The sequence below is a fragment of the Scyliorhinus canicula genome, chromosome 15 (genome assembly GCF_902713615.1).
Source record: "Scyliorhinus canicula chromosome 15, sScyCan1.1, whole genome shotgun sequence".
NCBI classification, from domain to species: Eukaryota; Metazoa; Chordata; class Chondrichthyes; order Carcharhiniformes; family Scyliorhinidae; genus Scyliorhinus; species Scyliorhinus canicula.
In genome coordinates this window covers 87,396,933-87,424,390 of record NC_052160.1, presented here as the reverse complement: position 1 = coordinate 87,424,390, position 27,458 = coordinate 87,396,933, and the positions used below count along the sequence as shown (strand labels likewise).

General features: G+C 49.4%; 1 protein-coding gene across 5 annotated transcripts in view; it reads left to right on the top strand.

Moving 5' to 3' along the window:
* Positions 1-334: 334 nt before the first annotated feature.
* The window catches only part of sycp1 (synaptonemal complex protein 1), a 741,816-nt gene continuing 714,692 nt past the window's right edge, over positions 335-27,458 (top strand). For all 5 annotated transcript variants that reach the window (XM_038820847.1, XM_038820848.1, XM_038820846.1 and 2 more), the window contains exons 1-3: positions 335-418; positions 22,143-22,198; positions 26,886-27,050. In XM_038820847.1, the coding sequence (XP_038676775.1) occupies positions 361-418; positions 22,143-22,198; positions 26,886-27,050 (279 nt within the window). In that variant the 5' untranslated portion in view covers positions 335-360. The remainder of the gene's footprint in view (positions 419-22,142; positions 22,199-26,885; positions 27,051-27,458) is intronic.

Sequence of the window (27,458 nt, the reverse complement as noted above, 5' to 3'; positions counted from 1 at the left end):
AGGTTAGGTGGGGTTACTGGTTTATGGTGCTCAGGTGGAGGTGTGGCTTGAGTAGGGCGCTCTTTCCAAGGGCTGGTTCAGACTTGATGGTCCGATTGGCCTCCTTCTGCAGTGTAGATTCTATGTTTATCTGTCATTGAGCTGAGTGCAGACCTTAAAGGGTTCATCTCGTAACATCAAAGAGGTGTATGGCTTCACTTGAGTTGCACCTTAACTTGTGAAACTTAACTGAAAATATTGCTGTTACGAATATGTAGATGTGTTTGGGGTAGGCCAGTGAATTTGTTCAATATTAGAGTAGATCCTGTTAATAATCTTATTTAACTATTTCAGAATTCGAATGGCTGCCGTAATGATGACATGGGCGTACAGTTTTTAAGGACAAGCACACCTAAGTTATCTAAAACTGGAATCCAAGGTAAAATTGAAACTCGGTACCAACGACATTTTAAAGTTTACAGTTGGAATAATGTTCTGCTTTTAATTTTAATTGCATTCCCCTCTGGGTTTTGAAGGATTAGGTTGCCCATCTGTGATACCTGATGATGGGCTAACTTCCCCTGAAATGCATTCTGCTTCAATCTCTGCCTCTCATACCTAAGCTCCATATTTTTACCAGTCTTCGGGTAAAAACGTTTTTCCTGAATTCCCTATTAGATGTCTTAAGTGACTACAGTATATTGATGGCGTCTAGTTATGCTCTCCTCCACAAATAGAAACATTCTTTCTGTATCCACACTATCAAATCTTTTAGAATTTTAAAGATCTCCATTGATCACCCCGTAAACTTTTCTCAAGAGAAAATATATGCAGTCTGTCAATCCTTTCCTGATATGCATACCCATACATTTCTGGCATCATCCTTGTAAATATTATCTGTACCCTATCCAGTGCCTTTATATCTTTTTTTTATAATATGGTGACCGGAATTTCATTGAGTACTCTTAATATGATCTTACATGGATTGGTACAGATTTAGCACAGTTTTGTATTTTTCAGTTCCTTCTAGAAAAAAAACCTGGGGCGGAATTCTCCGCTCCCCACGTGGCGTGGGAGGGCCTCCCGACATTCTTTACGTCCCTCTGGCGCCCCCAGCGATTTCCCCCCCCGGCTCGGACAAATCACTGCTCGCCGCTTTTTTACGGCAAACGGCGATTCTCCGAGCCCGATGGGCCGAGCGGCCGGCCCTTCACGCCCGTTTCAACACGGCAGCAACCACACCTGGTCTTTCCCCTCTGCCGCCCGGCAAGATCAAGCCGCCACGTTTTGCCGGGCGGCTGAGGAGAAAGACGCCATCGCGCATGCGTGGGTTCGTGCCGTCTGCGCGATGAAGTCATCCGCACATGCGCGGGTTGGAACCGGCGCATGCGCGGATGACTTCACATTCTCGGCGTGACGAGGTCGTTGCCGAGAAAGACGGAGGCCCGCTCCTAGCCCCCCGGGTGGGGGTGAATTAGGTGCAGGGAGCGGGCTCCGAGACCATCGTGAACCTCGGCCGAGTTCACGACGGCCTTCACGAATTCGGCCCCCTGCGGAGAATTCCGCCCCTAGTGCTTCGTTTGCTATTTTAATGGCCTTGTGAAGTTGAGCGACCTTTAGTGATTTGTATGTTTGTACTTAACTCTAGCAGCTTGTTGGAGGCTGTTGGTCTTCCTACATCGGATGCTGGTCTTCCTGGTCATGCTGCCCACACTGACAGCCGCTGACACTGCCTGCCAGGCGGTATTGATGACCCTGCTGCTGGTTCTCCGACACCCTTGGGGAAACAGGATGGACTGCATTCTCCGTCGCGCCGACAGCGCACCCGCGCCTGGGGATTTCCCGCCGGCTTGGGGTTGCTCCATTGGCCGGAGAAACTGGTGCGGAGGGGCGAAGAATCCCGTCCGATGTCTCATCTTGCATCCAGTGTCCAGAGAAACCTGGGCAGGTCGGCATTGCAATAGAGTCAGAGATGTTTACAGCATGGAAACAGGCATTTCGGCCCAGCTTATCCATGCCGCCCAGTTTCAATCAGTAAGCTAGTCCCACTTGCCTGCATTTGGCTCATATCCCTTTATACCCACCCTGCCCATGTAACTGTCTATCTGCTTTTTAAAAAGACAAAATCGTATCTGCCTCTGGCAGCCCCTTCCAGATGCTCACCACCCTCTGTGTGAAGACATTTTCCCTCTGGTCTCTTTTGTATCTCTTCGCTATCACTTTAAACCTATGCCCTCTATTTCTAGACTCTCAACCGTTGGAAAAAGATGTTGACTACCTTATTTATGCTCCTCATTATTTTACAGACCTCCATAAGATCACCCCTAAGCCTCTTGCGCTCCAAGGAAAAAAGTCCCAGCCGATCAACCTCTCTTTATAACTCATATCATCAAGCCCTGGTAGCATCCTTGCAAATCTCTTCTGCACTCTTTCTAGTCTAACAATATCCTTTCTATAATAGGGTGACCAGAACTGAACAGTGTTCCATGTGTGGTCTTACCAATGTCTTGTACAGTTTCAACAAGACGTCCCATCTCCTGTATTCAAAATTCTGACCAATAAAACCTAACATGCCGAATGCTGCCTTCACCACCATGTCCACCTGTGATCCACCTTCAAGGAGCTATGAACCTGTACTCCTAGATCACTTCTGTGACGTTTCCCAACTCCCTACCATTAACTGAGTAGGTCCTGCCCTGATTAGATCGACCAAAATGCATCACCCCACATTTTTCCACATTAAACTCCATCTGCCATTCATCGGCCCACTGGCCCAATTAGTCAAGATCCTGTTGCAATCTTGTATAACCTTCTTCATTATCCACTATGCTACCGATTATGGTGCCATCTTCAAACTTTATATAAATAGACCTAGCACTGATCCCTGAGGCACACCGCTAGTCACAGGCCTCCAGTTTGAAAAACAATCCTCCACAACCATCCTTTGGCTTTGGTCGCCATGCCAATTTTGTATCCAATTGGCTACCTCATCCCGGATTCCGTGAGATTTAACCTTTTGCAACAATCTACCATGCAGTACCTAGTCGAAGACCTTGCTAAAGTCCATGTAGACAACATCTTTTTAAAAAAAAAATAATTTTTATTGAAATTTTTACAAAATATAACAACTCAACTCTATTAACAAAACAACCGCGGTAACACCCCAAGAACAATACTGCTGCCGGTCTATTTCCCTACCGTTCCGCCAGGAAGTCCAGGAACGGCTGCCACCGCCTAAAGAACCCTTGTGCTGATCCCCGCAGGGCAAATTTCACCTTCTCCAATTGAATGAACCCCGCCATATCATTGATCCAGGCCTCCACGCTTGGGGGCCTCGCATCCTTCCACTGAAGCAGAATCTTCCGCCGGGCTACTAGGACGCAAAGGCCAGAACACCGGCCTCTTTCGCCTCCTGCACTCCCGGCTCCACTGCAACCCCAAACATTGCGAGTCCCCAGCCTGGCTTGACCCTGGATCCCACCACCCTCGACACCATCCTTGCTACCCCTTTCCAAAACTCCCCCAGCTCTGGGCACGCCCGAGCACCTAGCACACCTGTCCTCGCCCCCGAAAAACCTACTCATCCTCGTCCCAGTCATGTGGGCCCCTATGCAGCACCTTGAACTGTATGAGGCTAAGCCTCGCACAGGAAGAGGAGGAATTCACTCTCTCCAGGGCATCTGCCCACGTCCCCTCCTCAATCTCCTCACTCAACTCCTCTTCCCATTTACCCTTCAGTTCCTCCACCGAGGCCTCGTCAACCTCCTGCATCACCCGGTATATGTCCGAAATCCTCCAACCCACACCCCCGAGAGCAACCGATCCCGCACCCTTCGTGGGGGCAAAAGGGGAACCCCTCCACCTGCTTCCTGGCAAACGCCCTTACCTGCATGTACCTAAACATGTTCCCCGGGGGAGCCCAAACTTCTCCTCCAACTCCCCCAAGCTCGCGAACCTCCCCTCCACAAACATGTCCCTCAACCTCCTAACCCCTGCCCTGTGCCAGCCCAGGAATCCGCCATCAATGCTCCTTGGGACAAACCGATGGTTCCCCCGTATCGGGGCCTCCATCGTGTCCCCCACTTCTCCCCTATGCCGTCTCCATTGCCCCCAAATTTTGAGGGTAGCCGCCACCACCGGGCTCGTGGTATACCTCGTTGGAGGGAGCGGCAACTGTGCCGTTACCAGCGCCTCCAGGCTCATGCCCACGCATGACGCCGCCTCCATCCTCTTCCATGCTGCCCCTTCCTCGTCCATTACCCACTTACGCACCATCACTGCGTTGGCAGCCCAATAGTACCCACAGAGGTTGGGCAACACCAGCCCCCCCCCCCCCCATCCCTGCCTCGTTCCAGGAACGCTCTTCTCACCCTCGGAGTCCCATGCGCCCACACAAATCCCGTGATACTCCTGTTGACCCTCCTAAAAAAGGCCTTCGGGATAAGGATGGGGAGGCACTGGAACAGGAACAAAAACCTCAGGAGCACCGTCATCTTAACGGACTGCACCCTCCCCGCCAGTGACAGCAGTAACATATCCCACCTCTTAAACTCCTCCTCCATCTGCTCCACCAACCTTGTGAGGTTGAGCTTGTGCAGGGCCCCCCAACTCCCAGCCACCTGGACCCCTAGGTACCTGAAGCTCTTCCCTGCCTGCTTCAGTGGGAGCCTACCAATCCCCTCCTCTTGATCCCCCGGATGCACCACAAACAACTCACTCTTGCCCAGGTTCAACTTATACCCAGAGAAACCCCCAAATTCACTAAGAATCCTCATCACGTCTGGCATCCCCCCCACTGGGTCCGCCACATACAGCAACAGGTCGTCCGCATACAGCAACACTCGATGCTCCTCCCAACCCCGCACCAGGCCCCTCCAGTTCCCTGACTCCCTCAATGCCGTGGCCAGGGGCTCAATCGCCAACGCGAAGAGTAAGGGGGACAGGGGGCACCCCTGTCTCGTCCCCCGGTACAGCCGAAAGTACTCCGACCTCCTCCTATTTGTGGCTACACTCGCCATCGGGGCCTCGTAGAGCAGCCTCACCCACCGGATAAACCCCTCCCCAAACCCAAACCTCTCCAACACCGCCCACAAATACTCCCACTCAACCCTATCAAAGGCCTTCTCCGCATCCAATGCCACCACTATCTCCGCCTCCCCTTCCATGGCCGGCATCATAATGACATTGAGGAGCCTTCGCACGTTCGTATTCAACTGCCTTCCCTTCACAAACCCCGTCTGGTCCTCATGAATGACCCCGGGCACGCAATCCTCTATTCTAGTGGCCAGGATCTTTGCCAGCAGCTTAGCGTCGGCGTTCAGCAGCGAAATCGGCCTATATGACCCGCACTGCAGAGGGTCCTTGTCCCGCTTCAGGATCAAGGAAATCAGCGCCCGTGACATAGTTGGGGCAAAGCCCCCCCCTCCTTTGTCTCGTTAAAGGTCCGGACCAACAGGCCCAAATATCTTTTATAAAATTCCGCCGGAAACCCGTCCGGCCCTGGCGCCTTCCCCGACTGCATGCTCCCTATCCCTTTGACCACCTCCTCCAGCTCGATCAGCGCCCCCAGTCCCTCCACCCTTGGGAATCGCAGCTTGTCCAAGAAGCGCCCCATTCCACCCCCCTCCACCGGGGCCTCTGCATATCTCCTATCCACCCGCACCATCTCCCCTATCAGTCTCTCCCGCTCCCTCTGCTCCCCTCTCTCCCTATGGGTTCGGATGGAGATCAATTCCCCCCATATCACCGCCTTCAATGCCTCCCAGACCGTCCCCACTCGGACCTCCCCGTTGTCATTGGCCTCAAGGTACCTCTCGATACACCCCCGAACCCTCTCGGCCACCTCCTCATCTGCCAGAGCGGACATTGGTCCCTCTCTTCCCCCAGCCCGAGGTCCACCCAAGAAATTGTCCCACATACACTTTATGCACTAATTTTCCAGACTACCTATGCAAATCTGATTCTTGCAATCTACATTTAGATGAAAGTTACCCATGGTAGTACAGCACCTTTCTTACACGCCCTATTTACTTCTTCCAGTATGCTCTATCCTACAGTGTAACTGCTGTTAGGGGTCACGTAAATGAATTCCACAAGCGACTTCTTACTGTTCCAATTTCTTACCTCTCCCCAAACTGATCCAAAATGATTCTAGGCTTGCACTTTCGAACCGGGGTCATTAGTCACTACTGTAAGAGTGTACAAGCCCCCAGGACCCCACTATAGACAGCACCGAGACGGCCCTCTAGACCAACTCTCTACCGCCATCCCTACCCCACCCAGCCACAGGATTCAGAGACACAACAGGCAAGGCCCTATCCTCTATGCCATGCCCCTGCATCCTTGAATTCACTTGCGGTCCTCCTCCCTGCCCTGGACAGTCTGTCAGCCATCCCTGGACCAGTTCTACCTTTTCACCCCCCCCCCCCCCCCCCCCCCCCTTAGCTTGCCATCTGTTTCCAGCCTCACTCCACTCTTTCACCCTTAGCCTGCCTTTCCCGTCCAGCCTCTGCTCCACCCTTCCACTCTTAGCCTGCTTCCCATGTCCAGCTTCCGGTTCACTCTTCCAAATTTCTCGCTGATATTGTCTCCCATATCTAGCCTGTGTGTAGCTTGGCCTATCAGTGCCCTTTCTCAATGAAGAGGTTGACATCTGTGAGAGGGCCCCAAGATGGCTAAAGCAGAGGCTACTCACTTCAAAGTAGTGGAAAAGACAACCTCACCAGGTGCATGCCACTTAACTGCAGTCGTACATGTGGACATTCTAATTTCTGACTGGGGGATAACTTAATTTGGAGAGGGAACTTGATGCTGGCGAGCTGGCATTTTAATGAGCATTCACAACCTACTAATGCATTGTGATGAATGAAGGATTTTAGGATTATTGGCTTCTAAATATTGACACGATTTAAGGGTTAAAACCTGGGGTTATAGTGTGTTTGATTGCAATGGTCATGTTTTTTTTAAAAAAGGACTTTGTTTTGTAAAGGCTTGGGAGCTTCTAGGAGCCAGAAGGTGAAATTGACCAAAGGAATGTGTTTTTGCATTCTGTGCTAATGCACTGTGGTTTGACTGGGGAAAGTCCTTGGGGAGTTAGTATATTCTCAGTCTGCAGAATTGATTTGTTTTTAAGTTTTGCAGTTGATGTCAATGCTGGATGGAGCCAAGGAATGCAGAGGGCCAGTTTTGGAGAAGACTTTGGAGAGAGATTAAATGAATTCTGATCTGTCTGACACTGAGTCCACAATTCTCTCATAGTAGGATAGTTATAAAGAATAATAATATTTAAAGGAGAGCAGTCTTGTCTGGGGCAAGGAAGAAGCTGAAACATGCCAGGTGAACCAGCTTTTTGAAGTATTTAGTGAGTGTCTGAAGGGTTCTAACGGGAGCTAAACCTGTTTCATAAAGCAAGTATTACTCTATGCCATGCTGATTTGAAGTCAGATTGAGAGCTGAATGTTTCTTTGTGTTTGTTTAATGGGAAATTGACTGGTGGTGATTAAGGGGTAAGTGTAAATTGTTCTTTTCGGGGGTGAAGTTAAAAGGTTGGTCTGGATTCTCTGATTGCTAACGCCGAAATCGCATTCTGCAATTGGAAGAGAATCCACATTTTACACCGGAATCGGGGGCGGTGCCGTTTCTGCATGCTCCTCCCCCTCAAAACTACTCCCCGAGTACGCTGCAGGCCGTATCTAAGTGTTCGGGATGTCACCTGAGGCCCTCCCCTGATGCTCCGCACCTGATGGGCCGAGTCCCCGGCAGTGTGAGACGTGTGTTCTCACAATGTTTGGGGACCTCCTGTGGCGGCTGCAGACTGTGTCCAGCGCCGCCACAGTCGGGTTGGTTGGGGGGGGGGGGGGGGCAGCTCCTCCACTGGCATTGGGGGGGGGGGGGGGGAGGGGGGCTTCGGCATGGGCTAATGGGAATCGTGGGGGTTGTTACAGGGTGGCAGTTTTTGGCAGGCCAGGTCCGCACACAGCTGACGCCATGTTGCACAGCACGGCTGTCTTGCGGCCACGGACCCGTCATTCTACGGCCGTATCTGCAGGTAAAGCCGGGGACTTCACGCTGCGCGGCTGCTAGCCCCCCACCAAGTGGAGGATTGGTGCGGGGACGCCATCCAGCCCATGGAATATTAGAGCCATAGAGTTTTGCAGCATTGAAACAGGCCCTTCGGCTCAACTTGTCCATGCCGCCCAATTTTTAGTGTGAAAAAATTGCCCCTTGGACCCTTTTGTGTCTCTTCCCTCGCACCATACCATTCTATCCAGCCCCTCCTTATAACTCAAACCATCAAGTCCCGGTAGCCTCCTGGTAAATCTTTTCTGCTGTATTTATAATAAAGTTTTGTTTTAAACATACCAACACCCTATTTCTTCATGCAATCACTCCTGGAGCAAATCATCCTTTTTGCACAGCCTTTCAAATAAACTGAAATATTGGGGTTTCAGTCCAGTATCCTCGTCACTGTTAGGTTCTAGTATGGGATCGTAATAGCATGAAAAATGCCTTCTCATCATTGTTTGTCGAGAAGCTGGTCTCGCCTTTAAAGTCCTGACAACGTAATTGCAGAAGTTTGTTCTGCCTTCGCCTAATGAAGTTCCTGTGCCCTCCAAGCTTTCGGATTAACTCTTCCAGGGACAGGGATTCCTTGTCTGTCACCATGGCCTGTGTAGCATTTACCTGCTTGGGAAAGTACCACTTAATAATATCTCAGCCATTTCCTATGCCTCCATGTGTAAATTTCCTTTTTGGTCCCAAATTGGCCTACTCCTCCTTTAACCACCCGTTTACTGTTTCTATGCCTATAGAAGACTTTATAATTCCCCTTAATGTAGGCTGCCAGTCTTTTCTCATGATCTCTATTTGCTTCTCTAATGCGCTTTTTCATCTACTTTCTGTATTTTTCTTGGTTATTTGCTGTATCTTTCACTTTTAAAGGAATATACTTTGACTGTGCCTGGACCATTTCTTTGAAGGTATAGTTTTTCCAGCCAACCTTTTTGTTCTATTCTAACTCTGTCCACTTCGTTCTTGCCCCATTGAAGTTAGGTCTCCACCAGTTGATTATTTCTACTCTGGATAACCTCATTTTATCGTCATTCTGAACATACCTTACAATACATAGAATTTACTGTGCTGAAGGAGGCCATTCAGCCCATCAAGACTTCACGGCTCTTGGAAAGAACACCCTACTTAAACCCACACCTCCACTCTATCCTCGTAATCCCAGCTAACCTTTTGGACACTAAGGGCCAATTTAGTGAGGCCAATCCACCTAACCTGAACATATTTTGACTGTGGGAGGAAACCGGAGCACCCGGAGGAACCCATGCAGATACTGGAAGAAAGTGCAAACTCCACACACCATCACCCGAGGCCGGAATTAAACCCTGGTCCCGGGAGCTGTGCCACCGCGCCGATCTATTTGGCTCTCTTCATTTCCAAGAATCAAGTGCAACAATGCATCCTTTATTGCTGAACTGGACATATACTGCTATAGAAAATTTTCCTGAACACAATCTAGGAACTTTTGCCCCTCTTCACCCTTTACATTTCTGCTGTCCCAACCTACACCAGACAATTAAAGTCCACCATTAAAACTACTCTAATGTTTTCATCTCTGTAATTTTCCTGTGAATTTGTTCTTCTACATCCTTCTCATCAATTGGCCGTCTGTAAACTACATGGAACAATGTTATTTCACCCTTTTGTTCCTTAGCTCTAGCCAAATTGATTCTGTCCTTGAATCAGCTCCAGGGTCCCAGGTTCAATTCTGGCTTGGGTAACTGTCTGTGCGGAATCTGACCATTCCCCCTGTGTCTTTGTGGGTTTTCTCGCGATGCTCCGGTTTCCTCCCACACTCCAAAAGGTGCAGGTCAGGTGGATTATAAGGCCGTGATGAATAGCCCTTGGTATCCAAAAAAAAGGTTGTGTAGTTACTGGGTTACGGGGATAGGATGGAGGTGTGGGGCTCTCTCCAAGGGCTGGTGCAGACATGATGGGACGAATGGCCTCCTGCACTGTAAATTCTATGATTACCTGCCTAGCTCTCTTGGACTGCCTGGTGGTCACCCATCTCCTCTCTGCTTCCAGACCCGTAAGCTGCTTTGTGACCACCTCTCTGAACATGTTAACCCCATAGCTCTCAGTCCCGTGGATACACCACAGTGACTCCAGCTGCTGCTCAAACTTTGAAACCTGGAGATCAAGTTTCTGTAGCTAGCAGCACTTCCTGCACAGATGGTCGTAGAGGACACTTGTAGTGTACACTAATTTGCGCATATTACAGAACATGCATTCCATTTGTCTGAACTGCCCAGCCTTGTCTTGACTTTATTTCTCTTACGTCAACTTTATTCAACTTTGGTTACTTATATTACCTTATTTAGGCCCGAAATTTCCCTTATTCCAGACACTGGCTTATCAAACACTACCCCTTACACTGAGCATTTACTGACCCAACAACATTTTTAGTTTCCTGCAAAAGATTTTAGTTTAGACGGGCGGCATGGTCGCCAAAGGCTTGGAGGGCCGAAGGGCCTGTTCCTGTGCTGTACTTTTCTTTTTTCTTTGTTCACTACTGCCTCACAGCAGCTGACATAGTGAAATGGTGTGCTCCTCCACTCCTGGCATCTCTCACAGCTCTGTGCTGACTCAGGCTGCACTCCAATCCCCGGGCTTGATTTGTAAGCGCTCCACAGCTCTCAACTCTCCCGCAGGTCTGCACTGACTCAACATTGAGTTCAACAATTTTGGGCCACAATCCTCGTGACCATTCTGTTTCCTTTTCATTGCTTTCTTAATTTTTCTTTCGTTTTTGCTTTCTGTCAAGCAGCATATCGGCCCTCGGCACAACTTTTGTTTCTTGTTTTTCCCCATCACAACTCGCTTTGGCCCTGGAAGACTAACTCTATTGTCATTCAATCTCCCTTGTCTTTTTTTACACTGTCACAGACCTGCCTTTTGTCATTGTCCCATCCTCTCAAAACCTATTATATTTCTAACTAACTTTTCCCAATTACGATGAAAGGTCACAGCCGTAACATTAACACTAGATGGAATCTTTAAGTGTTGAATTGACCCTCTGTGCTTAAAGTTGACAAAGCACCGGTTCGAATGAGATACATCCAAGGATATTGAAGGAAGTGTGAATGGAAATTGCAGGGATGCAGGCCATAATCCTCCAGTCTTCTCTTAGTTTAGGGGAGGTGTCATAAAAGTGGAGAATTGCAAATGTTACACTCTTGTTCAGAAAGGGGTGTAAGGATAGCTCCAGAAATTACAGACCAGCCACTTTAACATCAGCGGTGGGCAAGCTTCTGGAAACAATTATTTAGGATAGAGTTAGTAGACACATGGAAAAATGTGGGTTGAGTAGGAAGAGCCAGCATGGATTTCTAAAGAGGAAATCGTGTTTAGCAAACTCGCAATAGTATTCTGAAGAGTCGACGGGAATAATGCTACTACATGGACTTTCAAGAGGCATTCAATACAGTTCCACACAACAGACTTGTGTAAACGTTATAGCTCACGGAATAATAGGGCAGCAGCAACGTTGATACAAAATTGGATGAATAATCTGAAGCAGAGAATAATGCTCAATGGATACTTTTTGGGCTGGTTCCCCAGGTGTTTGCTTTGGGACCCTTGCTTTTCCTGGTATATATTAATGGTCTAGATCTTGGTGTGCAGGGACAATTTCAAAGTTTGCGGATGTTACAAAACTTGGAAGTATTGTAAACCGTGAGGCGGACAGTGTAGAACTTCAAAAGGACATAAGTTGGGCAAATAGGTGAAAGATGAAGTTCAATACTGGGAAGTGTGAGGCGATGCCTTTTGGAAAGAAGAACATGGAGAGACAATATTAAAATAAGGGGTAAATTCTTAAGTGGGTACAGGAGTAGAGTGACTGGTATGTATATGTGCATCAATCATTGTCAGAATTAATGGCGAGAAAAGTTAACAAACCATATAGTATCCTGGTCTTTATTGATAGCATAGAATACAGGAGCGAGGAGGTTATGCTTGAAGTATGCAAGACACTAATGTCATGGGCCAGGATTTAGAAAACACCACAAGTATATCATGGAGTTCACCTGACCTTTTTTTTAATTGATTTTGGTTACGATGAGCACAGGAGCCTGCCTTTCAGGTGTTATGCAACAGAGTTCTTAGGTGCTGTTAATCAAAAACTAAACTTTATTCTCCGAATTTAGTTAACATTTTTATAAACACACACGGTAAGAATTTTTATCAATTACAAACGTAAAGGCCCAACACAGCTCCAGTAATCTACGTATAATCCCTAATGAATTCCCCCTTTAACTGTTCAAATTTAATAACAAGATCCCATAAACCAGAAATCCCTTTTCAAAGCTATGGCCCATCACACTGCACTCTTACTGTCTTTAAGACTTGGTACTTATACTCTTGTTTCCTTTTCAAACAGAGGGTTTGAATTCCTTCCAGAAAGTAGTTATCTCGTTTAAGTTATCAAGCAGTCTGAAAACAGCTTTTAGAATGAAGATCGAGAAACCTTTATTTTCAACCTGTGCAGTACAAACCAGTTCAAACTCAAAGCAAAAGTAAAACTCAGAGCCACAGCCAGCTCTACCCACACAATGATATCACTGAAACCATGTGATACATTTCTTAAAAGGACACTCCCATGACACCTCTCCCAAGAAAAAAAAGAAATAAACCATCAACTTCAAAGATCGGGTGGCCAACATAGGAGCAGTGGTTCACACAGCCTTCAGGCCATCAAATGCCTGTTGACACTCCGCCATCCACTGAAATTTGCGACGCTTCTTCAACAAGTCCGTCAGTGGCGCAACCACACTGCTAAAATCCGGCACAAATCTACGGTTAAATCCACTCGTGCCAAGAAATAGCATTATTTCACTTCTTGTCGAGGGTATTGGAAACACCCAAATAACTTTTGTTTTCATATCCCATGGAACCAGTTGGCCATGTCCAATTGTATGACCAAGGAACGTGACTTGGGCATTTCCAAACTCACTTTTGGCTAGGTTTACCACCAAACCCGCTATTATGTTTCTTAAAAGAATGCTAGAAGTCGTTCAGCAGTTGAAGGATGGTTTATTGTGCTCCACAATATATTACTTTGTTAGCTTTTACTTACAGAATGGCACTTGTAAAGATACTGCTTTTCTATGCTCTGCAACTAGGCCTAACCACACTTGCAGCCCTGAGCTCAACTTCCGTCCTGTCCTGCTCCCCTGTCTCTCCAGCCAAAGTGAGTGAGGGCGGGCCTTCGGCATCACTCTTGTATGTCCCCGTGCTGCCCCCTGGTGGTATTTCCCTTTCCCATCAGCCCCTTCTGTACACACTCAGGCGAGGATCACTACACCCGCCTCCTGAAGTCAATCGAATAACTCATCAGATGCTTCAAATGTTCTTTCCATGTCTGACTAAAAATCACCAGATCGTTTATGCATACTGCACAATTGGGTAATCCTGAAATGACTTTTAGTTAACTGTTGAAATGTGGCTGGAGCGTTTTTCATGTCAATTGGCATAGCTTTGAATTGGTCTAAACCATTTGCAGTCACGAGCTGAAATCTCCTTCGCCCTTTCGGATAAAGGTACCTACCAGTAACCTTTAAGTAAATACAGTTTGGAGATAAAAGCTGATCGTCCCACCTTCTCAATGCAGTCCTCCAAGTGTGGGATAGGATAAGAGTCTATTCATGTAACTGTATTAACCTTTCTATCGCCCACACACAATCGTTGGGTACAGCCCGATTTCGATACCATCACTGTGGGTGAGCTCCATTGGGTGTAACCCACTTCAGATCGGAGCTGTGTCCTATCCCCTCGGTGTTCGGATGTCGGCTGCTGTGTATGTATGCCTCCCGCAGTGTTCAAGCACGGTGTCCATGCATCAAGGTGTGATAGCGATGCTAGGCAATGATTCCCACATGCTACCTGGCCTGCCCACCAACGACAATTCACTTGGGCTGTGTGAAGTGCTCACTTAACCATGATTGCCAATTCCCTATTAGCAGTCGTCTTCAGCCACATGGCCAGAGGTCTCAGCAGTCGATGGGGGTTATGGGTGGTCGGTGGGGCACATTGGCAGGGACGAGAGGTGTCCCTGGAATGAGTACACACAATCCAGGGGTTTGAATGGTGGTGCTGCATGCGGTGGCACCTCCCTATGGAGGGTCCCCCACGCCCAGCACCCCTGGGTTCTTTGTGAGCAAAGATGGCTACTCACTTCCTCTGCTCCCCACAGAAACCCTGCCACCAGGTTCACGTTTTTCAAAAGGAGTACTAATCGGTGCCAGCGTTCTCACTTGCTGGGGAGGCTGCTGAATGACGGGAGGCCGCTGGATATGGGGTGGCTCTTGTTAATTGTATGGAAATAGGGCTTCAGTGGTGATAATTGGTTTCTCGCCATGCTACAGCGAGTTCCCGATTTCACCTACTGGAGCGAGCCATTTGCATTGCAATTCTCGTTTTCTGCCTCTCCCGCTATTCACCGGTCTCGTTTGACTTGAGCGCGAATGCAATGAGGCCGAAAATCGAGCCCACAGAAGCAATGTGCGTGTTTACGGAGAAACGACAGGAGATAAGCACAAAGTCATAATTCTTATTTGGATAGCTGGTGCATATGCAATGGGTTGAATGACCTCTGTCTGTACTGTGACTGTGATGGTGTGAAATGCCTAATTGCAAGTTGCGTGCTCAGCGTGTAAACCTTTGAGGAGCTTGATAATATGTTCTTCCAGCACTTCAAAAAACTACATAATGGGGTGATGAGACCATCAATTCACGCAACACGTGGTTAGAAGTGAACAGTGGTTTTAATCATCTTACAACAGAGCCTGCCTGTAACGAGATGAACTCCAGATGAACTGGCAGGCAGGCTCCGACTGCCAAGCTTTATGCAACCAGTGGGGTGGGAGGAGTCATGGGCGGAGCCAAGGGTGGAGTCCAGTACAAACTTCCATACATTCCCAGTACACCTCCCCCTAGGGGCAGAGCCGCGCAACTGCTCATGTGCCGTGCTTACAGAGGCATGGTATAACATGTGTGATAACTGTGAATTATGCTATTATGATTCACCACATTCACCCCCTGTTTAAAAAAAAAAATCAAGTCCGGCGGGGGTGATGGGTGATGGTTTACAGATTGAGCCTGATCGGTGGTCGAGTCGTCCGTTGTGGTCGGCGGAGCACCGGGGTTGCAGTCTCTTCTGGTGGCTGGATGATCACGGTCAGTTGGGGTACGAAGGCGGACTCCGGGGGCGATTCTGTCCGAGCTACGTACCCGTCTGGTTCGACTGGGGAGTGATGGCGCTGGGAGCTTGCGGGTGCGGGCGCTCGGAACATGTGTAGCGAACTGGTAGGCGTGGGGGCATGGGGCGCTGCGAGTTGGGTGGGATGTAGTGTGAGGGGTACCTCGGCGGTGGTAGTGGTGGGGTTTGATCCTGCAGGCGCTAGGTCTTGGAGGGATATGGTGTCCTGACGGACGTCAGGGAACTCTATGAGGGCGTATTGGGGGTTCGAGTGTAGAAGGAGCACTTTTGCCAGAAGCGGGTCAGTTTTGTGTGCCCTGACGTGCTTCCTGAGGATCACTGGGCCCGCTGTCTTCAACCATGCCGGGAGCGAAACCTCCCGTGGTAGTACCCCTGGAAAAGATAAAGAGCCGCCCGTGAAGGGTCTGATTGGTGGCGGTACACAAGAGGGACCTAATAGCATGGAGCGCGTCTGGGAGGACTTCTTGCCAATGGGAGATCGGTAGATTCCTGGACCGGAGGGTCAGTAGGACGCATTCTCCCTCTCCACCTGTCCGTTCCCCCTGGGGTTATAGCTGGTAGTCCTGCTTGCATCGATGCTCTTGTCGAGCAGGTACTGACGCAGCTCGTCGCTCATGAAGGACGAACCCCGGTCGCTGTGTACATAGCTGGGGAAACCAAACAGGGTGAAGATACTGTTGAACTCACTACAACTATGGAGGTCTTGTTTCGTAGCCTCACCTCGTTTCCTGCGGACTCCGCGACCCCGTCATGGGCCCCTGATGGAACCATCAATTCACTAGACACGTGCTTTGAGATATGAACAGTGGTTTTACTCTACTTACTACAGAGCCAGCCTGTTATCCATTGAACTCTCGATGAACTGCAGGCTGTCTCTGGACAAGGGTATTTATACAGCAGTCCAGGGGGAGGAGTCATGGGCGGAGCCAAGGGTGGAGCCCTGTACAAACTCCTGAGCATTCCCAGAGCTACTCACCCTAGTGGTCGGATAACGCTACTGCGCTTACAATGGTATTGGTAAATACAGTGTGAATTACTAAGTTACATTCACCATATTCACCCCCTGCAAAAAAAATCAAGTCCGGCGGGGGTGGTGGTCTACAAAGTAAGTTTGTCTGGTGGTCGAACTGTCAGCTGTGATTTGCGGAGCACCGGGGTTGCAGCCTCTTGCGGTGGCTGGCTGGGTGTTGTTTGCTGGGGTATGATGGCGGACTCCAGGGAGGGTTGTGTCCGAGCTTCGTACTCTTCTGGTTCGACCGGGGGCGCTGGGGGCTGGCCGGCACGGGCGGCAGCATGGGGTGTAGGGTGAGAGGTCCTTCTGTGGGGGTAGAGGGGGCGCTGGATTCGGCGGGTGCCAGATCCCGGAGGGATACTGTGACCTGACGGCCGTCAGGGAACTCGATGAAGGCGTACTAGGTGTTGGAGTGGAGCAGGCGAACCTTCTCAACAAGGGGGTCGGTTTTGTATGCCCTGACGTGTTTCCTCGGGAGTACGGGGCCCGGTGTCCTCAGCCAATCCGGAAGTGAGACCCCCATGGTAGTGCCCCTGGAAAAAATGAAGAGCCTCTCGTGAGGGGTCTGATTGGTCGCTGTGCATAAGAGGGACCTAATAGCGTGGAGCGCGTCTGGGAGGACTTCCTGCCACTGGGAGACTTGGAGCTTTCTAGACCGGAGGGTCAGTAGGACGGTCTTACAGACCGTTGCGTTCTCCCTCTCCACCTGCCCCTTCCCCCTGGGGTTGCAGCTGGTAGTCCTGCTCGAGGCAATGCCCTTGTCGAGCAGGTACTGACGCAGCTCGTCGCTCATTAAGGACGAACCCCGGTCGCTGTGCACGTAGCTGGGGAAACCAAACAGGGTGAAGATGCTATGCAGGGCCCTAATGATTGTGTGGGAGGTCATGTCGGGGCACGGGATAGCAAATGGGAAACGGGAGAACTCATCTACGACGTTTAGAAATTAAGTTGTTAGTTGAGGTGAGTGACCCTTTGAAATCAATCGCGAGGCGTTCAAAGGGCCTAGAAGCCTTGACCAGGTGGGCCATGTCTGGTCTATAGAAGTGCGGTTTGCACTCCGCACAGATCGGGCAGTCCCTGGTGACCGCTTTTACCTCCTCGTTGAAGAAAGGCAGGTTTCGGGCTCTGATGTAGTGGGCGAGCCGGGTGACCCCCGGGTGGCAGAGGTCGTTGTGGATGACTTTCAGTCGGTCAATCTGCGCGCTGGCTCATGTCCCGCGGGATAGGGCATCCGGAGGTTCGTTGAGCTTCCCGGGTTGATACTTAATATCGTAGCAAAAGGTGGAGAGTTCGATCCTCCACCGAAGAATTTTATAATTTTTAATTTTGCCCCTTTGCGAATTATCAAACATAAAGGTAACCGATCTTTGGTCGGTGATGAGAGTGAACCTCCTACCTGCGAGGTAGTGCCTCCAGTAACGAATAGCCTCCACAATGGCTTGTGCTTCTTTCTCGACTGAGGAGTGTCGGAGTTCTGAAGCGGAGAGGGTACGGGAGAAAAATGCGACTGGTCTCCCTGCCTGATTTAGTGTGGCTGCTAGAGCTACCTCTGAGGCGTCGCTCTCAACCTGGAATGGAGTGGATTCATCGACCGCCCGCATGGCCGCTTTGGCGATGTCCTCCTTGATGCAGTTGAAGGCCTGGCGTGCCTCAACTGACAGGGAAAATCGTGTGGCCTTAAAGAGTGGGCGGGCTTTGTCCGCATATTGAGGGACCCACTGGGCGCAGTAGGAGAAGAAGCCCAAGCACCGTTTGAGGGCCTTGGGACAATGGGGGAGGGGGAGCATACGGTCCGGGTCTGGGCCCAGGACTCCGTTTTCCACGACGTAGCCGAGGATGACCAGTCTGTTTGTGCGGTAAACGCATTTCTCCTTGTTATAAGTGAGGTTTAATTTCTGAGCCGTCTGGAGAAAACGGTAGAGGTTGGCGTCGTGGTCCTGCTGGAGATGGTGCAGATGGTCATAGCCGCAGATGGTGACATTGTCCAAGTACGGAAAAGTGGCCCGCAGCCCGTACTGGTCCACCATTCGGTCCAGACCCCATTAGTGACGCGGAAGGGGACCCGGAGGAAATGGAAGAGGCGGCCATCGGCCTCGAATGCCGTGTAGTGGTGATCCTCCGGGCGGATTGGGAGCTGATGGTATGCAGACTTTAGATCCACCGTGGAAACGAGCCGATACTGGGCGATCTGATTTACCATGTCTGCAATCCTGGGGAGGGGATAAGCGTCGAGGAGCGTAAATCTATGTCTGACTAGAGTCGACAACCATGCGGAATTTTTCCCCGGTCTTAACGACCACCACCTGAGCTCTCCAGGGACTATTGCTGGCCTCTATAATCCCCTCACTGAGAAGCCTTCGGACCCCTGATCTGATAAATACCCTATCCTGCGGGTTGTATCGCCTGCTACGAGTGGCTACGGGTTTACAGTCCTTTGTGAGATTGGCGAAGAGAGGAGGGGGGAGATTCGCAGCATAGCGAGGCTGCAGATAGTGAGTGGGGGCAGTGGCCCGCCGAAGCTGAGGGTGAGGCTCTTAAGGTTACACTGAAAATCTAGGCCTAATAAGCGTGGCGCGCAGAGGTCGGGCAAAACGTCGAGTTGAAATTTTGAGTAGCTAGCGCCTCGGATTGTGAGTGTCGCGGCGGTGCGCCCCTGGATCTGGACAGAATGGGAGCCTGAAGCGAGCGAGATAGTTTGCCGCACGGGGAAAACGGGGCGCGAACAGCGTCTTACCAGATCTGGGTGTATGAAGCTCTCGGTGCTCCCGGAGTCGACAAGGCATGGCGTGTTGTACCCGTTGATTTGGACCTCTGCCATCGAATTTCGCAGATGCTTCGGGCGTGATTGCGGGCCGCGTGACGAGCGCCCGGGAAGGTCGTACTCTTCCCATGAGTTGTCCGAGTGTGGAGATGCAGGTCGGGCCAGTGGATCGCACAAGGCGGGCGGCGAGGAAGAAGGCGTCCAAGATGGCGGCCCCCAAGAGTCGCCCCTGGACGGCCGCGTGGTGGAGGTTTGCCAAGATGGCGGCCCCCATGGATCACACGTGGCGGGAGGGGGCGGGGTCGGGGCATAGGCCACAGCGTTTCGGGCCTGCGGGTGTGGGGAGTGATTACTTCGTGCCGCTGGGGAGTTGGAAGCTGGGGCCCTTTTTGCGAGGCACACTCTCGCGTAGTGGCCTTTCCGCCCGCAGCTTCTGCAGGTCGCGTTGCGGGCCGGGCAGTGCTGCCGCGGGTGCTGATTCTGGCCGCAGAAATGGCAGGCTGGAGCAGCATAGTGGCTGGCTGGAGCAGCATAGTGGGCTGATTCCATGATCGATCCTGACTGTTCTTAAGTAGATTAAATTGATGGAACCATCAATTCACTAGACACGTACTTTGAGATATGAACAGTGGTTTTAATCTACGTACGACAGAACCAGCCTGTTACCCGTTGAACTCTCGATGAACTGCAGGCTGGCTCTGGACAAGGGTATTTATACAGCAGTCCAGGGGGAGGAGTCGTGGGCGGAGCCAAGGGTGGAGCCCTGTAAAAACTCCTGAGCATTCCCAGAGCTACTCCCCCTAGTGGTCGGATAACGCTACTGTGCTTACAATGGTATTGGTAAATACAGTGTGAATTACTAAGTTATATTCACCACAGTCCCCGACCAGCGACTGCCCCAGGCCTGCGCCGCTTGGCCGCCCAGCTTCCATGCTGCCCCAGCCTGCCACTTTTGTGGCCAGTCCCAGCACCCGCGGCAGCACTGCCCGGCCCGCAACGCGACCTGCAGCAGCTGCGGGCAAAAAGGTCACTACGCCAGAGTGTGTCTGGCAAGGAAGGTCCCAGCCCCTAACCCTCCCGCGGCACAAAGCAACCCCTCTCCGCACACGCAGGCCCCGGAACGCTGCGGCCTATACCCCGACTCCGCCCCCGCCCACCACGTGCGATCCATGGGGGCCGCCAACTCGGCGGACCGCCACCACGCGGCCGACCACGTGCAACTCATGGGTGCTGCCATCTTGGACGCCATCTTCCTCGCTGCCCGCCACGTGTGATCCATGGGGGCGGCCATCTTGGGCTCCATCCTCTCCAAATTCAGAAAATTTGATCGAAGTCTGCAACCTCAGCGGGCACTCATCACGGGGCCACCCCAGCGCAGCTGACCGAGCCGCCGACTACCCACAACTCAACGCAGTCACACTGGACCAATCGCGCCCAAAACATCTCCACAACTCTATGACGACGGTCCAAATCAACGGGTACAGTACACCGTGCCTTTTCGACTCCGGGAGCACCGAGAGCTTCATATACCCAGATCTGGTAAGACGATTAAATTGATGAGACCATCTATTCACGCGACACGTGGTTAGAAGTGAACAGTGGTTTTAATCGTCTTGCAACAGAGCCTGCCTGTGATGAGATGAACTCCAGACGAACTGGCAGGCAGGCTCCGACTGCCAAGCTTTATACAACCAGTGAGGGGTGAGGAGTCATGGGCGGAGCCAAGGGTGGTGCCCAGTACAAACTTCCTTTCATTCCCAGTACACCGCCCCCTAGGGGCAGAGCCATGCAACTGCTCGTGTGCCGAGCTTACAGAGGCATGGTACAACATGTGTGATAACAGTGTGAATTATGCTATTATGATTCACTACATGGGGCGTTAATGCCCATGTTTGCAGTCAGCATCAAACTCTCTTTTCGAGTGGGCACAGTATCTCCCTATCCACTTTGTCCAGCGGCCTTCTGATTTTGAACATCTTTATCAAATCACCTTTTAGCCTTCTCTCCAAGGAGAACTGTCCCAACCACTGCAACCTATCCTCATAACTGACATTCACAATCCCTGGAACCATTCTTGTAAACCAATTTTTGCACCATTTCCAATGCATTGAAGCACGCACAAACATGTGAGAATCGAGAAAAATGATTCTTGCTGGAGAGATTATGGGTGTAATTCTCTGATAATATGTCCCCACGCCTGCGAGACAACAGGTGCGAATCACTCTGGACTTTTTTCTAGAAAGTCCAGAGTGATTCTCCATTTTGAAGGGGCTAGCAGGGATCCGGAGTAAACAACGCAGCTCCGGCTGGTGATACGGGCCCTGCACTTGTGGCCGCGTAGCATGGTGGACCCACAGCGGGCTGCCCCCCACAATTTGTCTCGGCCCCCCCCCCCCCCCACATTGTGTGCGCCCGCCGATCGGGTGGCTCCCGATCGCGGGCCGTCTTGGAGGCCCTCCCCCGGTGAAGGATCCCCGCACCACGGCAGCCGCGAACTGTGTCCGTAGTCGCCAGGTGGAACCATGAGTGAACCGCATCGGCGGGAACTCAGCCAGTTGCCGGAGGAGAATCGCCGCGGGGAGCCTCTTTCAGTGGCCCCGACCGGAGCCACAATGACCACGCGTGCGTGCGACTGGCAGCGATTCTCCGGTCCATGGAGAATCGCGGGGAGGCTCCAGACCCGATCGTGGGTCTGACGACCCATTCTCCAACCTGCGCCTCTGAGAAACTGGCAGACTCGGGCCCCACCCGACTAGGCAGATAAAGAAAATCCTGCCCACTTATTTTTTTTTCCTCACACTGTCTCTCTCTCTGCCTCCTCTCTCTCTCTCTCTCTCTCTCTCTCTCTCTCTCTCTCTCTCTCTCTCTCTCTCTCTCTCTCTCTCTCTCTCTCTCTCTCTCCCTCCCCCACTCCGTCCTGAAAATTGGGACGAACACTCGGCTGTGCAGCTGGAGAGCTGTACTCTGATTTACAGTCAAAGCCTGGTGCTGAAAAAATATTGGATAATTCCACCCATTATGTAAATAATTTTGTTCTAAGAATGAAGACTACTAATTCTTTCATTAATGTTACCCTTCTAAGCAAGTGTATTTTTCTTTAGATTTTATAGAGCCTATTTTACTGAAGCCCCAGAAGATGCGCTGTGTGGAAAAAGAGGTTAGTCAATTGAAAATAGTGGCAACTAAACCAGCAGTAGTGATAATTCGTAATCTTATGATTCTTCTAATTGTAGGGATAATCTCTGGTTGCTAATGGTAAAATCCATGGGGTTTGCATTCATTTTGAAAATAAAGTGTTCCATTGTTTTGCATTTGCGGCTCATTTTGTTCCATGATGAAGAAATTTAGCACTGTGAATTCTTTCATCTTTGCATCTTTCAGCACAGAGTGCTGAGGCGCAATGTACCCTATGCACGTCAATTTTGAAATGTTCGAGCATTTGAAGCCTCTGTACATATAATGGTAAATATTTTAGTTCTGAATTCTTGTTCATTAGAAGTGTATTTTACAAGTATGGAGGAAACTTTAACAGCCCTAACAAGGGTGGGTTTGGTTTGAGAGGTGGTTAAAAAGTTAAAAATCTGAAAAAGGCTAACCTGCCTCAAGGTGGCCCATTTTCTGTTTTTACAGAGAAGGAATCAGGAGTGAGCACATTATCACCTGCCAGATGTTAGGTTGGTCATTTAGAATAACAAGAACAACTTGTATTTATGTAGCACCTTTAAAATAAAACATTCCAAAGCATTTCCACAAAAGCAGGAAGAGATATTGGGGCAGATGATCAAAAGATTGGTCGAAGAGATGAATTTATTGAGTGAGTACCATAAACAAGTACGGGGCAGAGACAGAGGTTTAGGTGAGATAATCAAGAGTTTTGTGCCTTGAAAACTGAAGGTGCAGCCACCAATGATGGATTATTGAAAATTGGGGGCGTTCAAGAAGCCAGAATTGGAGGAGTGCCGATATCTTGGAGGATTATGGGGTTGGGTGAGATTACAGAGATACGGAGGGGCGAGGCTGTGGAGATGTTTGAAATCAAGGATAATATTTTTAATATCAAGACGTTACTTGACTGGAAGCCAATGTGGTCAGCGAGCATGGGGATGAAAGAACAGAACTTGGTGCGACTGAAGGCATGGACTCAAGAGGTTGGAAAATTATCACCGGGATTGAATGTGATTGTTGCAAACACATTTTCTTAGTGTCAGACTTTCGCCCGGGGGAGGTCCTCTCCCCAACCTCAGGACCCCCCCCTAATGAGAGAGCCCCCCTAAGGGACCCCTGTAATCACCCCTTGCAATCACACGCTTGAGTGATTGGAATGCATTTAGTGCTTGGAATGCACTTCCCTCTCTTTGATATGGTCAGTGTTTGTAAAGGTTGGCATTTCACCACTTAGAGTCACTGATCCATGAAGGGAGATGAATAGATCAAAGCTGCAGATGTTTTGTGGAAGCTGTCAAACGCAGCCCACTACGAGAATGTTATGTATGGCTTGCAACGCTTGGATCTGCGGGCCTGAAACAGATCATAGCTGTTTTCTTTCGAGGAATGGGTACGCGAAGCTTTCAGGTAAGTGTTACAGCTTTAATATTTTTCACTGCACCTGTCTGGACTACTTGCCAGCTTTCAGACAGAAGTCTATTTCCTGGAAGGGGGGGAATTGGGGGAGAATTCCCTTTAGTTAGGGGGTCTCTGTCGGGGGTGGAGTGCATTCCTTCAGTATTGGAACCCAGGGGAGGGGGGAGCCTTCCTATTAATGGGGTCCATGAGCGGATCTCCCTATTAATGGGTCTCTGGTGTGGAGGTCTCCCTTTTAAGGGGGCCCCTGTAAAGTGGGGGTGGAAGGGGAGGCTACTGTCTGGTAGAGGAGGGGTGAGCAGGCAGTGCATTGTGGGGGGGGAGGAGGCCCTCTGATGAACTCTGGGGCAACTCCCCTCAGGAGCTACCCCCTTGGCCCACCGCGAGATCGACCACGCCAGGGCCACACTTGTAGAGACCACAAGTGATCCGCGCCCATGTGACTCCGAGCCCCAAGGACGGGTGAATCTTGGAGGGCTGGAGCATAGGGTGCTGGGCCTGCTAAATAGATGCAAATGAGTCAATAAGAACCGTTCGCATTTATTTACATCCTCCTGCTGGCGTGCAGTTGTGGACTTCAATTCCAGTGTCAGTGTGGGGTCGGAGCATCGCGTTTGCCCAGCACTGATCTTATTTCGCAATTCTCTGCCGCATCATGGTGTCATCCAATGGAAAATTCAGCCCAATGACTTTAGTCTTCTCAATATTTAATTGGAGGAAATTTCTGCTCATCCAGCATAGGTTTTTGCATTAGCAATTTTTATAATTTCACAAGAACGGAGGAGTTATGAGAGGTGATGGTACAGTAAAACTGGATATGAGGTGTGGCCTCACTAACACCTTATACAAAAAGTTATGCTGCAATTGTATAAGGTGTTAGTGAGGCCACACCTGGAGTATTGTGTTCAGTTTTGGTCTCCTTACTTGAGAAAGGACGTACTGGCGCTGGAGGGTGTGCAGAGGAGATTCACTAGGTTAATCCCAGAGCTGAAGGGGTTGGATTATGAGGAGAGGTTGAGTAGACTGGGACTGTACTAGTTGGAATTTAGAAGGATGAGGGGGGGACCTTATTTGAAGCATATAAATTTATGAAGGGAATAGATAGGATAGATGTGGGCAGGTTGTTTCCACTGGTGGGAAAGCAGAACTAGGGGGTTGTGAATCTATGGAATTCCTTGCCCAGTGAAGCAATTGAGGCTCCTTCATTAAATGTTTATAAGATAAAGATAGTTTTTGAAGAATAAAGGGATTAAGGGTTCTGGTGTTTGGGCCGGAAAGTGGAGCTGAGTCCACAAAATATCAGCCATGGTCTCATTGAATGGCGGAGCAGGCTCGAGGGGCCAGATGGTCTACTCCTGCTCCTAATTCTTATGTTCTTCTATTGTCAGCATATGTGTTTTCTGGTCTTCAACTCTGATCAGTGATACTGATCTAAAATATAAATAGGGGAGTCAGTTGGTTTGACATCTGGCACATGATTCAGCATTACAGCAATAGCATGGGGTCTAATCCCTGCTCCAGATGAGATAGACTTGAGGCCTGCCTCCTTACCCTACTCCAGAGTAAACACATAGCATAATTTGTGATTTGGCAGCCCTCAAATAATCAAGGATGCTGTTACCTGGAGAATAAGGTAAATGAACAAAGACTAAATCACTGGGCAAATTTGTGGGAGATGGATTTGAAATCATGCAGTCATTCACGAGGAGGTGGAGGTGGAGGAGGAGGTGATATTTTCTGTTTTTGAAATTTTGTGAAAATCTCAATAAAAATTATTTAAAAAAAATAAAATGATACAACTCTACATTAAAAGAACAGTACACTCATTATGCAAGATAGAACTTTATTTGAATTTTGTAAGAAAAACACTGAAGAAAGAGCTTTAAGCATTCCTGCTTAAAGTTGATATTATAGATATAGAGAAATACAGCACAGAACAGGCCCTTCGGCCCACGATGTTGCGCCGAACTTTTGTCCTAGGTTAATCATAGAATTTTGGACAATTTTACATGGCCAATCCACCCAACCTGCACATCTTTGGACTGTGGGAGGAAACCGGAGTACCCGGAGGAAACCCACGCAGTCACGGGGAGGATGTGCAGACTCCACACAGACAGTGACCCAAGTCGAAATCGAACTTGGGACCCTGGAGCTGTGAAGCAATTGTGCTATCCACAATGCTACCGTGCTGCCCTTAAGAAGTTAACCTACACTCCCTTATTCTACCCTAATCCAAGTACCTATCCAATAGCCGCTTGAAGGTCCATAAATTTTCCGACTCAACTACTACCACAGGCAGTGCATTCCATGCCCCCACTACTCTCTGGGTAAAGAACCTACCTCTGACATCCCCTCTATATCTTCCACCATTTATCTTAAATTTATGTCCCCTTGTAATGGTGTGTTCCACCCGGGGAAAAAGTCTCTGACTGTCTATTCTATCTATTCCCCTGATCATCTTATAAACCTCTATCAAGTCGCCCCTCATCCTTCTCCGTTCTAATGAGAAAAGGCCTAGCACCCTCAACCTTTCCTCGTATGACCTACTCTCCATTCCAGGCAACATCCTGGTAAATCTCCTTTGCACCTTTTTCCAAAGCTTCCACATCCTTCCTAAAATGAGGTGACCAGAACTGCACACAGTACTCCAAATGTGGCCTGACCAAGGTTTTGTACAGCTGCATCATCACCTCACGGCTCTTAAATTCAATCCCTCTGCTAATGAACGCTAGCACACCATAGGCCTTCTTCACAGCTCTATCCACTTGAGTGGCAACTTTCAAAGAACTATGAACATAGACCCCAAGATCTCTCTGCTCCTCCACATTGCCAAGAACCCTACCATTAACCCTGTATTCCGCATTCAGATTTGTCCTTCCAAAATGGACAACCTCACACTTGTCAGGGTTAAACTCCATCTGCCACTTCTCAGCCCAGCTCTGCATTCTATCTATGTCTCTTTGAAGCCGACAACAGCCCTCCTCACTATCCACAACTCCACCAATCTTCGTATCATCTGCAAATTTACTGACCCACCCTTCAACTCCCTCATCCAAGTCATTAATGAAAATCACAAACAGCAGAGGACCCAGAACTGATCCCTGCGGTACGCCACTGATAACTGGGCTCCAGGCTGAATATTTGCCATCCATATTGACAACCAATAATGAATATCTGAAGTTTGTTTTGGTTGACTTACATTCTGATTGCTTTGGGTGCCTGAGGACCCAAGAATTGCTAACATGAACTTTAATTTTCAATAGAACATTGAACATATAAGCCAACTGTACACAAAACTGTTTCATGAAGCTGAGAAAATCAAGAGGTGGAAATTAGTTATGGATAATGAACTTTGGCAAAAAGATAAAAGATTGCAGGAAAACAAACAAACAATTGAAGTTCAACGTAAAGCAATACAAGAACAGCAGGCAAGTATGAAATATTCTAGCTGTTTTTTGTAATTGAATTGTTTTCCGTAAAGAGGAATACAGTAGTGTACGCAATGTAGCTAATGATAAGTCCTGTCTATTGCTAATTTTTGTGTTTTTTAAATTCAATCAGATTGTTTTTTTTTTTCATTCCCCTGAGCTCTATTACCATGCCCCAATTTTATTTTCTAATTTCAAATGAAACATTGATTGATATTCCTATTTAATCTTTGGGTGGAATTTTGAGTCTGCATTAGCTGTCTTGATCATGGCAACGCATGCACAAAGTCCTCCGAGAGTCTGAAATGAGAGTCTTGTCGACAAGATCCTATTTTCGATTTTTCATGCCCCTTGCCTGTGATGTAACAACCTTCCTGCCCAACAACGCCAGGAACCTCATTTAAATGC